This window comes from Equus quagga, chromosome 19, assembly GCF_021613505.1.
Source record: "Equus quagga isolate Etosha38 chromosome 19, UCLA_HA_Equagga_1.0, whole genome shotgun sequence".
In the NCBI taxonomy this organism is placed as follows: Eukaryota; Metazoa; Chordata; class Mammalia; order Perissodactyla; family Equidae; genus Equus; species Equus quagga.
The window spans coordinates 7,989,205-8,001,219 of record NC_060285.1 but is presented as its reverse complement, the minus strand read 5'-3'; the positions used below and the strand labels follow the sequence as shown (position 1 = coordinate 8,001,219).

At 48.0% G+C, this 12,015-nt stretch overlaps 1 protein-coding gene across 1 annotated transcript in view; it reads left to right on the top strand.

The window, feature by feature from the left end:
• The first annotated feature begins 125 nt into the window (after positions 1–125).
• SREBF2 (sterol regulatory element binding transcription factor 2) overlaps positions 126–12,015 on the top strand; it is a 58,812-nt gene continuing 46,922 nt past the window's right edge. The window contains exon 1 of the mRNA XM_046645928.1: positions 126–367. Within this exon, the coding sequence (XP_046501884.1) occupies positions 280–367 (88 nt within the window). The 5' untranslated portion in view covers positions 126–279. The remainder of the gene's footprint in view (positions 368–12,015) is intronic.

The window sequence follows — 12,015 nt, the reverse complement described above, 5'->3', positions numbered from 1 at the left end:
CACGCGCCACTTCGCGCGCCGATTGGCCTCGACGAGCCTGGTCCCATTGACAACAAACAAGGGGGCGCGCGGCCTGGGGGCGGGGCCGCCGAGGGCGCGGGTGGGGGCGGGGGAATCCCGCCCCGCCCCTCCCGCGCGGCGCAAACATGGCGGCGGCTGGCACCAGCCGGTGAGGCGGTACCGGGCAGGAGCTGTCGGGTGTCATGGGCGGTGGCGGCAGCACCGCCCCCACGTCTCCTTGAGCGGGACGGCAGGGGGGCCTCCGCGCCGAGCTGGGCGATGGACGAGAGCGGCGAACTGGGCGGTCTGGAGACCATGGAAACGCTCACGGAGCTGGGTGACGAGCTGACCCTGGGGGACATTGACGGTGAGGGGCGGCTGGGTGGGTGGGAGTGCGGGGGCGCGCGGGTAGGAAGGGGTTACGGCGGCGCGCGCGGGTGCGCGTGCGCCCACCCCCCGGCCGCCCCGGCTCGCGCGGGAAGAACCGGCACACGCGGTCGCCCCGGCGGTGCCCTACCCGTCCCCGTCCCCGCGCTGCGGGTTTGAGCCCTCGCCCGGCCGCTCCGCTCCGCAGGCCGTGGGATCCGCTCCGGGCGCCTCGTGTCCGAAAGCGGAGCGAGTCGTGGGGCCGGAGCGCGGAGCCGGAGGCGTCGCGGGGGCCCAGCGGAGGCGGCCTCCCCCGCGCGCCTACACGCGTCGCCCGCGGTCCCGTGTCGCACCTGTCACTTCCCGCCTGGCCGCGGGGCAGCTTTGGGATTCCTGGGACCCAGCCCTCGGGCTCCGCGCTCCCACCCCTGGTCTTCCCGCGGTTGAGCTATGGCCGGGTCTCCTGGTGCTTGGGGAAACTTTGGGCAGCGAGGGGCTGCAGAAGCAAGTTGCTGGTGAAGCGAGGGGTGGCGGCGGAATGTGGACACGTTTCTCCGGGATGGAGACCTGGGCGCTCCTCCTGTGGCACTACACAGGGAGTTGAGCAGCAGCGATTTTGTGTTGTGGCTCCTCGGGGACAGGCTGGGGAGCGGGTGGCCTTTGTTCCGGCGACCTTAACATCAGAGTGGAAGAGCTGGTAGGAGTTCAGGGATCCTCTCTTCCAATGCTCTCATTTTGTGGTCACGGAAACCCAAAGTTTGGAGAGGGGCAGCGACTTGCCCAAGGTCACCCAGCTGGTTACAGAGCCCAGTTCCTGGGCTAGTGTTGGTGTCGCTACATCAGGCTTTCACTTGACCCCTGGGGGTGAGGAGTCCAATGAATAGGTTAGTAATCATAATAATAACTCTAAATAGTTGGGCTCTTCTGATGTTCTAGGCCCCAAATACTCTATACTATTTCACTTATTCCTCACTATAATTCCCCGGGATACATATTCTAATTGCTCCTATTTTACAGGAGACTGAGGCTGGGAGGTGTTAACTTGTCTAAGGTCACTCACCTTAGGTTGTCCAGAACCCATGCTGTTAAGCAGTAACTCAGGTGCATTGTGCTGTTGACTTTACACAGTGCTCTATGTCTAGGATCTCACTACAGCCTCGCAGGCAGGTGTGATGGCTGCATCCCATTGTGCAGATGAAGAAACCAAGGCAGCAGCAGATTCTCTTCTAGGGGAAGAGATAAGTGGCAGCAGCTAATTGAAAAGGATCCTCTTTTCCCATTTTGCTTCTGTAATGTTTCATCCCTTGGCCTGTCCTTGCTTTCCATTTTTGGTCATCCCAGTAGTGTGGTAAGACCCTTAATTGAAGACTTTCCCACTAGGTGCTCCTAAATACAGAGATGTGTTAATGAATGGGGCAGGGAGGTCCTTGGAACTTAACAAGGGCAGCTAACATGTTTTGAGCACTTATGTGCCAGGCACTGTGTTAAGCACTTGTACACATTCTGTTCTCAATCTTTAACAACAGTCTCATTGGGTAGAGACCAATATATTATACTACTCTCCTCCTCTCTCATAGATCCTGAAACTGAGGCCCAAGGCACTTCGTTAACTTACCCAAAGTTATACAGCCAGTAAGAAGTATGTCCAAAGCTGCCTACCAGCCAGCTCACACTAAGAAATTCATGTGCATTTTGCACTCCCGTTCCGTAATCTATCCATATTTGTTCTAATTCGTAATATGTTAAATTATCTACTGGTTAAGTGTTAACTTTATCCCATAGATTTTTGAGTAAAATGTATGTTCTGGAAACTACCACAGTGGTTCAGTGGCTTCACAGGCCCCCATATCAGATTTGGGAAAAAGTGGCTCCCTGTCTTCAATTGGTCAACAGGTATTCAAGTGCCAGCTGTAGTTTCTGAGCTGTAGGGAACATGGAAGATAGAAAAGATAGAATTGGGGCCGGCCCGGTGGCGCAGCGGTTAAGTTTGCACGTTCCCCTTCTCGGCGGCCCGGGGTTCGCAGGTTCGGATCCCGGGTGCGGACATGGCACCGCTTGGCACGCCATGCTGTAGCAGGCGTCCCACATAGAAAGTAGAGGAAGATGGGCACAGATATTAGCTCAGGGCCAGGCTTTCTCAGCAAAAAAGAGGAGGACTGGCAGTAGTTCGCTCAGGGCTAATCTTCCTCAAAAGAAAAAAGAAAGAAAAGATAGAATTTTATGGCATCATGGAGCTTGAGATGAATAACAGTAAAACTGTAGTGCCAAGTGTAGAACAGCTCACAGTTGTGTAGAGCAGTAAGTGAAAGTCAGCGTCAAGGGAGCTCGGTAAAGTCTGCCTTACCAGGAAGGCCACACCAAGGAGGTGGCCCTTGACCTAGGCCTTGAAGGATAAGAAGGGTTGGGCAAGCTAAAGGCCAGTAGTCTGCAGATACAAATATCTGAATACTTATGCATCCGTTCCTCTAGAAGGTCAGGTCCATGACGGCCAGGGGCTTCGTTTTGTTCGTGCTGTATTTTTCACACCTAGAACTAAATATTTGTAGAATGCACATGGAATCCAGCAGGCTGGGCAGGATTTTAAGTTGTGTTAGACACAGCCCCTGGGGTTGGGTTAGATCAGGAATGGCTAGCCAATGTGCTTTTAGGAGCAAGTCAGGTGAGGAAGAAGGGAGTCTGGGTACGAATACATATACTTCCTTTGTATGTTTGTGGTGGGGGAGAAGGGGTACTTGCAACCTGGAGAGCTCGTGCCTACCTCTAGGAGATCTAGGTGGGCAAGAATCCTTCATTTGGCAACATCTGCCCTGCTGCAGTCCATTAGTGCCCTTCGAGGGTATGGGCCCAAGGAGGCAGTATCCATTCGCTCATTCAGCACATCTCTTGAGTGGCTTCTAAGTACATGATGGACAAAGTGCAGAGGATAGCTTTGAACAAGACAGACAAGGTCTCTTAACTTAAGTTCTTGGAGGAAACACAAGCTGAACAAATAACATAAACAAACACTTTTGGCAGGGCACCGTGAAGAAAATTAAATGGGTCCTTGTTCTAGAGAGTGATTGGGGTAGCCTAATGTAGACTGGGTAGGCAAGGGAGGGCTCTTGGAAGAGGGGTTACCCTCTCTCTCGAGAGATGTCCAGGTCTAGCTTTTCATGTGAAATATCCAGATTTTTAAATGTTGGCTCAAGTTTTGTTTTATTTTTTAAGAAACAAACTGTAGGCCCAACAAATCCTGTGTAGTTGATCTCCAGGGCCTTGTTCCACTGCAGAATGCTCTGTTGTCCCAGACCCCCAGGTCTCTCATGATAGAATAGCTAGAGCACGCCTTTTGTGGTAGATATCTGTATTATGAGAGAGGGCCTCATGCACTGTGATAAGCCTGGTCTTCTGGAAGGGCAGAGAGGTGGGATCTTCTTCTCTGGGATCAGGAAAGGCACAGTCATGGAGGTGACCTTTTTGCTGGTCCCAAAAGAATGGGTGGCAGAAGCAGCATGACAAGCATGTGGAAGAAGAAGGATCAAGCTGCCTTAGAAATAAATAAGGACTAGTGATTTCTTGTCGTCTGTGGTGTGTGTAAGCAAACGGTAGAAGATAAGGTCTGAAAGGTGAGTTGGAGTGAAATCATGGAGAGTCTTCATACCAGACACATGTTTTGTGGAATGTAGGCGGGGAACTGCTGAGGATTTTCAAGTAGAGTGATGACACATTAAGCATGGGTTCTAAGAAAATTCTACTGTGGTGATGGGCAAGGAAGATTGGAGGCTGGAGACCAATTAGGGGGGACCTGCAGCTATATGAGTGTGGGACAACGATACTAAGAATGATGGGATTTGGGTAGGAAGTGGCTGTTGTGCAAGATGATGGGTGCGACAAGAATGGCATCAGTGAAGACTTGGCCCTGAGGGCAGAGCGGAGGTGGAATTCTAAGATCCCATCAAGGCTTTGATCCTGGGACATTGGGAAAGTTCAGAAGCCAGCAAGAAGAGCTGGTCTGGGGAGATTATGAAAATGTGTCTTAAGTGGGCTGAAATTGAGGTGCTGGGGTAGGGGAGGTCCCTCCAGTAGGAAATGTGAGGCAGATACTCAGGGGAAGGTCAAAACTGGGCATGGAGATTGAGGAGTAGTCACTGTTGAGAAGTCGAGGAGAGAGGAGAAGACAGAGCCTGGAGGGAAGAGCAGGCGAGGGTAGAACAGTAAACTAAGAGGAGGTGAGCTTTCTGAGGAGCTGTTAGTGGATGGATGATGGAGACAGTACTGCAGGGGACAGCCAGGATGACAAGGCCGTGAAACGAGTCGTGGGATTTGGCGCTTAGGAGCTTGCCCTTTGACACAGCAGTCAGATGAAGGAGTCCAAGACTAGATAAACCAGAAAGGAGTTGGGAGGGAGTGGGTGATGGGCAAATAGAGGCAGCTGTTCTCTTTGGAGAAGGTTGAAGAAACTGTTCATTGAGCTAATTTACTTTCTGTCTTTATGGATTTGCCTACTCATATAAATGGAATCATACAATATGTGGCTTCCTTCATTTAGAAGGAAGGTTGAGGTTCATCCATGTTGCAGTGTAGTGTTTTGTTTATCCATTCATTAGTTGATAGACGTTTAGGTTGTTTACACTTTTTGGCTATATTAAGAATGAAGCTGCTGTGAACATTCGCGTACAAGTTTTTGTGTAGACATATGTTTTCACGTCTCTTGGTAGATCCTCTATATTTTTTGTGGCTGTTTGTATTCTCCTAGGACTTATAATAGCCCCATTTATTTGCTTGCTTACTTTCCATGTTCCCATGACTAACAGTTCAGCCCTAAATCTTGTGACATAAGCTCTCAATATGGTGGTCAGTTCCTTTATCCCCCTTTTTAATGTGTCTCCTGAAGCCCTCCCTCTTTTTGCCCCATGTGATGGTTGTCCAGCTCTGCTTCCCTGCACTTATCCTGGGACTGCCCTTAATCATCCCCCGGGGCGATGCTGATGCCCGTTTCCTCGTTCTGGGTTTTTTCACTCCCTAGTTTGATAAAGCACATCTTCCAGTAAGCTACCTGAGAAAGAGTACATTGGAGGTAAATTTTGAGGGGCTTTGCTTGTCTAAAAACATCTTTATTCTAACGTCATTCCAGTTTGGCAGTTTGGATGAGTTTAGAATTTTAGGTTGGACATAATTTTTTATCAGAATTTTGAAGGCATTGCCTAGTTGTCTTCTAGCTTCTAGTAGTTGAGAAATTTGATACCATTTTGATTCCTGATCCTTTGCGTGTGACCTGTTTTCTCCCCTGGAAGCTTGTAGGATCGTGTCTTATCCTTGGTGTTCTGAATTCCATGACGGTGTACACTGCTGTGACTGAGCTGTCAGTCTCTCTCCCTACTTGGTGGGCTCTGGAAGGCTCACTCTGTCAGATACCTGCATTCATGCAGTCCTCCTGCCGGCAGCCCACCTTACACCCAGAGGAACTTCCAGTTGCTGAGACTTTTGGTGGTACTGTTTTGGGCCTCTGCTGCCTTTTCCCTGCAGACAGTCAGTTCCATCTTTGGCAGAGTCCCCTGACTACCTGGCCCTGAAGAGGCTCTCTGCAAAGGTGTGTCTAATGAGGAAAGGAAAGCACTTCAAGTTCAGGGTGTTGGGTGGGCCCCCAGTCTGGGTGTCCACATCACTGGGAAGTTTGGAGTGGCCTGCCTGGTGAGACAGGGGTGAGTGTTGGGAGGGTGTGGCCAGCACACCACTGGGAGCTGGAGGTGAGGAGAAGGAGTGGAAACCAACTTCACATTTCTCCAGTGAGTCATACTTTGGAAAAACTGCTTGGTGAGGTGAAGCACAGATCTACTTTTTATCCCTGTGTATACCTTTTTCAAGACATTAGCTTTGTTTTGACACTTGAATATATATCACTGTTGCTAATGTTTGGGTTGAAAGAGCTGCTGTTGCTCACAGCTTATTTATTTTCCACCCAGTTTTAGCTCTTGAACTCATCTATCATCTAGTTCCATTTCCTGGGACACGTTTTTCTGCTCAGACCACTGAACTGGTCTGTTTGGGTTTCTCCTTCTTCCTGGGTCTGTTTGGCCTCGCCCTTGAGAAACATCGTTCACATTCACACCCAGGCCTTTGGCCTAATACTCTTGGGTGCTGCCTACCTCTCACTGAGCAGTCTTTTCTGTCATTTGAGAATGACATGTCATTTGAGAATGAGTATGAGTACTCAGCTCGTGTCTTGGCATTTTAAAAAATATATATTTTTCTTCTGTCTCCACTAGATCTTTTTTCTCCTCAATTTTGTAATTAAAAAAGGAAATTCTTAAGCAACTTTATTCAAATAACACTTCCTGAATATTAAGTTGTCTGTATCTCTCTGAATTCTGGCCTGAACTTTATCAATGTACATACAAATTGCTGCAGCATTTTCACTTACAGGTTGCTAAATGCTGAATTAGTTGAGGGATAATAGCCATATAATGCAATACAATCCATCTGAATAGGCAAACACTGGCATATCCGTGTCCCTGTGGAACATTTGCATCATTTGTGGTTTTTCATTAATATAAGGACTGTCACTCGGAACACCTATGAGCGATGAGTAGTTGGTTCATTAGTGTGTCTTTCCCAAAGAGGACTCTTCAAGGCAAGAGCTGTGTTACAGCTCTTACACACTGCCAGTTGTAGCCCTTTCATTTTTAAAACTTTTCCCGTGCTATAGATTACTGTGGTGATTGGGACTTACTGCTTGGAAAATATTTTTATTTTTTCAAGAAGGTAATGCATTCATATGGCAAAATTAAAAGTATTTAAGAGTCCTGTGAAAAGGCTTGCTCCCAGTCCTGTTCACCATCTGCTTAGGGCCCGCAACCCCCACCTCCTCACAAGTAATTAATTTTTTAGTTTCTTTCACCTCCTTCAGAACTTACTTAATGCAGATACAAGCAAATAATAAGTATGGATTTTCAGTTTTGCTCCTCTTTTTATTTTTTCACAAATAGGTAGCCTGCTGTAAGCTTTGTTTCTCTGCACCTTGCCCTTTTTTTCACTTAACAATATATCTTAGAGATCTTTCCAGTCGTTTTCACTGTTGCGTGGTTTTCCATTGTGTAGATGTGCTATAATTCATTCATCCAGTCCCTTTTTAGTGGACATTTGAGGATGTTTCCAGTCCTACCATTAAAAACAATGCTGTGTTGAATAGCTTTGTCAATTCTTCATTTCGCACAGGTACAGGTGCAGGTGCAGGAAAAATGACCAGAAGTGGGATTGCTGGGTCGACGTGGGGATGGTGATATCCACACCATGGATGCTGCAAGAATCCAATGAAATAAAACATAAAAGGAAGGGGCGGAACTAACACTCTCTCTGGCTCTTTGTGCATTTGTGGTTTTGAGAGATCCTGTCAGACTGCTCTCCACAGTGGGTGTACTAGTTTATACCCCACCAGTGTAGGAGAGGGCCTGTTTCCCTCAGCTTCCAGCCAGAGTCCAGAACTCTAGGCCTTTTATTCTGCCCCTTTGCCACATGTAGGCCAGCTGAGAGCTGACGCCACTCCAGCCCCTCGACAATGCACACATACAGTACCCCTCTGTCCTGGCCTCCCGGTCCTCACGTGACTTTTCTGTACTCGCAACCACTGGACAGTCAGTGGGTAGCAACCAACTTTCTGAGCCATCTTGTCCCATGCCTCAGATGTCCCTCTGCTTACCCAGGACCCTAGTGGTTGCAGTTGTCTTGCACTTTTGCCACTTTTGGTTTTTTGGAATGGTCCTTTATCTGGTTTGCTCACTCTCTTTACTTTTAAAATTGCTCCTTAAGATACGGCAGTTTCTTATTTTCAGCCCTCTGCTTTGGGAGACTTGAAAAATGGTTTCTCGTTTTACATTGTTTCACTGGGACTCTGTTCTGTCTGCGTTCTCTTTCATGCAGTTTCGAGGTGGCAGTCCTTGCTGTCCTGAAATTTCAGTGCATCCTTACATAAAAATTCTTGGGGCTTTCCATCGCTATAAATGGTGTTCTGAAAGTTGCTTCCTTTCACTGTATTTCTCTTAAGACCACTTTTCACCAAAATCTACAGAATATTAGGAAATGCCCTTTTGTCATGAATAGGCTCATTTCTCATAATACTTTCCTTTGAACTTTTTAAAGCCAATCAAGTTTTTCTGAGCTAGTTGGGTGACCTTTCTGTAATTATTTCTTGGGCAGAGCTAGACCTCAACTTGTGATAGCTCTTTTCTGTTGTGTTTAATTCTTCTTACATGCATATATTTGATAGTGAATAGGGGCCGTTTCATCTTGATCCTCCACAGGTGTATTGTCATTTATTCTGAGGGGCATCGATGTTCTCTGGGTGAATGTGACTCATCTTGGCCTTTATTAGTTATTGACTGTCTCCAAAAAACCTGTATTCACCAGGTTTTGAAATTACTGTGTGGGCAGCAGCCACTACATGCCCAACACTGTCTGGTCAGACCTGCAGTGGAGACCTTTACCTGGGGCCTATTTTGTGCTGGGCTCTGGGTGCAGCGCTGGCAGGGTGAGCAGGTCCCTGCCCTCAGACAGTGTGAACAACCGTTCGCCTGTGTTGTCCCATGTACATTTTTGCTTTTAATGCTTTCTCCAGTTCAAGGTATGAAGAGGCCCAGATCACACTAGTAAGTGGGAGAATGGCCCAACCCCAAAACCCATGTACTTTTCCTCTACTCCCTGGCACATCCCTGTTTGATATGAGCAGGCTGCTAAGTTGTGAACACAAGGTGGTATGGTGGGCTGAAGCTAGAGAGACCCCGGGGGTCTTCTGCTCAGGTGCACATTCAGTCAATGTGTGTTTATCATGAAGGGTCTGCTCTGCTGGGCACTTAAAGTGGCTTCCCCTTGGTTCTGCAGCACTTCTCTGAGCTTCCGCTGTAAGGTGGTGATGGGGATTTCTACATCACAGGTGCTGCAAGAATTAAGTACGCTAAAGCACATACAAGGAAGAGGACAGGAACTAACATTCTCTTTTGATTCTGAGACTGAATGAGGAACTTCAGTTTGCAAGTTGACTCTTAAGGCCAAGGAGCCTTTTTTTAGAATACAGTTTTAGAATGTTTATTTTTTCCTTTGAAAGAGCTTTTATAGGTGTGGTGGGCAGGACACAGAGGAGTAGTCACAGAGTGCAGGGTAAAGTGTTCCATTTCTAGCCACAAGATTCAAGGGTTAAACTTTGTTGACATGATGGAATTTTTTAAAAAGTAGCAGGATCCTAGAGCCTGGGCCTCATGGTAAGGCTCTCTGGGGAACCTCTGTTTAGAAACTAATCCTAAATCATTGAAGGGCTTGGAAACTGGAAAACAGAACTCTTTCTGCATCTCTCAGACCTTTGGAATTGCTGATGAATATGTGTCTAAATGTCTCTTATAATCTAGCTTTGTGGAACTGGTCTGTTGAATTCAGAGTCTGGTTTAGAACAGTGATGAAATTCTGGCTGCTGAACCACATGTGGAACTGCCTTGTTAAACTGGTGTCTACTCAGCTCAAGCCCTCCCCACCCCACAGCAGCAAGGGGAACTAAGGCTTCTTCCTGTGTGAACATTCCTATGAGGTCTTCCATTTTACGAAAGTCCTGCTGATATATTTGTCTTCCTAATAGTGCCGTGAGGTAGAAGCTTCATTTTTATTCCCATTTTGCAGATAAAGACACTGAGACAGAGAGAAAATGTTTTGCCCGAGGTTTCCCATGCGGATGGAATGGAGTCAGGAGTTAAACTTGGGCCTCTGACATGGGATCCCAGACTCTTCCCTGCCCTGTGGGAATGAGGTACGAGATACCCTGACTCAAGAAGCCTGTCTAGGAGCCCCTGCTCTGGTGAGAAGTTGTTTTGTTCTGTTTTGTTTTTGAGGAGGATTAGCCCTGAGCTAATATTCCCTGCCAATCCTCCTTTTTTTGCTGAGGAAGACTGGCCCTGAGCTAACATCCATGCCCGTCTTCCTTTACTTTATATGTGGGACACCTACCACAGCATGGCTTGCCACCTGGTACCATGTCTGCACCTGGGATCCGAACCCACGAACCCCGGGCCACCGAAGCGGAATGTGCGCACTTAACCGCTACTCCACTGGGCCGGCCCCAAGAAGTTGTTTTTTAAATTTTTAATTTAATTTTTAAAGTTTGTTCCATCCAGTTCAGCATGAATGAGTATCCACTCTATTCCCAGCACAGTGCTATAAACTTTTTGGGGTTTTACAGAGGAATGAATAAGTCTCAACTCTCAAGGAGCTGACAACTAAGTGACCAGTCATAATATGAAACAAAATGCAACAGAGGCCATAACAGAGGGACAGACTCCAAGTTTTGGGAGCAGTAAGGAAGACAATTAGGAGAATCTTCCCAGGGACTTCGGCATTTGAACTGAGTTGTGAAGGATGAGTGAACAAGCTTTAGAAGAAGGGGCTGGGTGTTCATTTTGACAGAGTTGGACCAAAGCTGGGAATACTGTGGCGTGTTCCAGGAACGTGTGATTCACTGTGGCCAGAGTACAGGACAGGACAGAAGTTCTCAAACTTTAATGTGCCTAAGAACCCACCAGGGTACACCCCCAAAGATCTGAGTCTGGAAGGTCTGGGATGGTGTCCAGGAGGGGCACTTAACTAGGGGAGAGGTGGCATCAGAGAAGGCTTCTTGCAGAGTAGAGGTGTCTGGTAAGCTGAGGTCTTAAGGGTTAAGAGGTGGAAGGAGAGAGGAGCCGCATTCCAAGCTGAGCAGAGAGCCCTTTTTGACAGGCTTCACCCCTGCGCTGGAGCTCCTGTGTGTGGTGATTTGCAGACTATAGTCTTGATAACTGTTGTTATCTTTGTCAAACACTTTTGCTCAAGTCCCTCTCGTCTTCAGTGTGTTCTGTATTGGTCAGGAGTCTTGGTGATAAGCAACAGAAACTGCCTCTGGCTAGCTTGAACAGAAAAGGAGTTTATTAGAAGGATGGTGCATGAACTGACCAGAAAAACTGGAGGGTCAGATTTGGGAAATGGGCCAGAACCAAGGGAGGCTCAGCAGCAGAGTGCAGCTGAGGAAAGCCCAGGGGCTACTGCGTTAGGACCCCTCCGCCATGGTGCTCTCTGCCTTGTCCCTGCTTTCCTGGGTGATCTCTGCCTTGTCCACTGCTTTCTTGGGTCATTCCTGCAAGAGTCACGTTCCTGGTGGGAACATGCGTTAATCAGAGCCAACTGGCAGGAAGCCTTGACACCCACCAAGACCGCCCAAATTGGAATTCCAAATGGAATTCTCCAAAAGGAAGATTAGGGTGCTGATGGAGAAGAGGATCAGATGGTGGACAGACAAAACAAAAGCGGCGAATGTCCCATAGGTTTTCTGTGCCTCTCCTTGCCTCTGAAATAAAAGCCTGGTGCCGTATGGTGTCATCAAGGCCTTTCACAGCTTAACTGTAAGCAGCTCCACCTCTCCACTCTGTTCCACACTCTCGACTTCAGCAACTTACGGGCATTTCCTGGTGCTGTGGTTTTTGCTCAGACTGTTTCCTTTGCCTTCAATACCTCTCTCTAACTGGTAATGCTGTCTTCGTTCTTCCAGGCTCAGCTTTTACTGCCTGCCAGGGTCTACTCTCTGAAAGCCTGTTCTTTGTGAGACACTTGTCTGTTCTTGCCCTTTTCACCATCAATGGAGTTAGTTGGGTTTCTCTGTCTTCC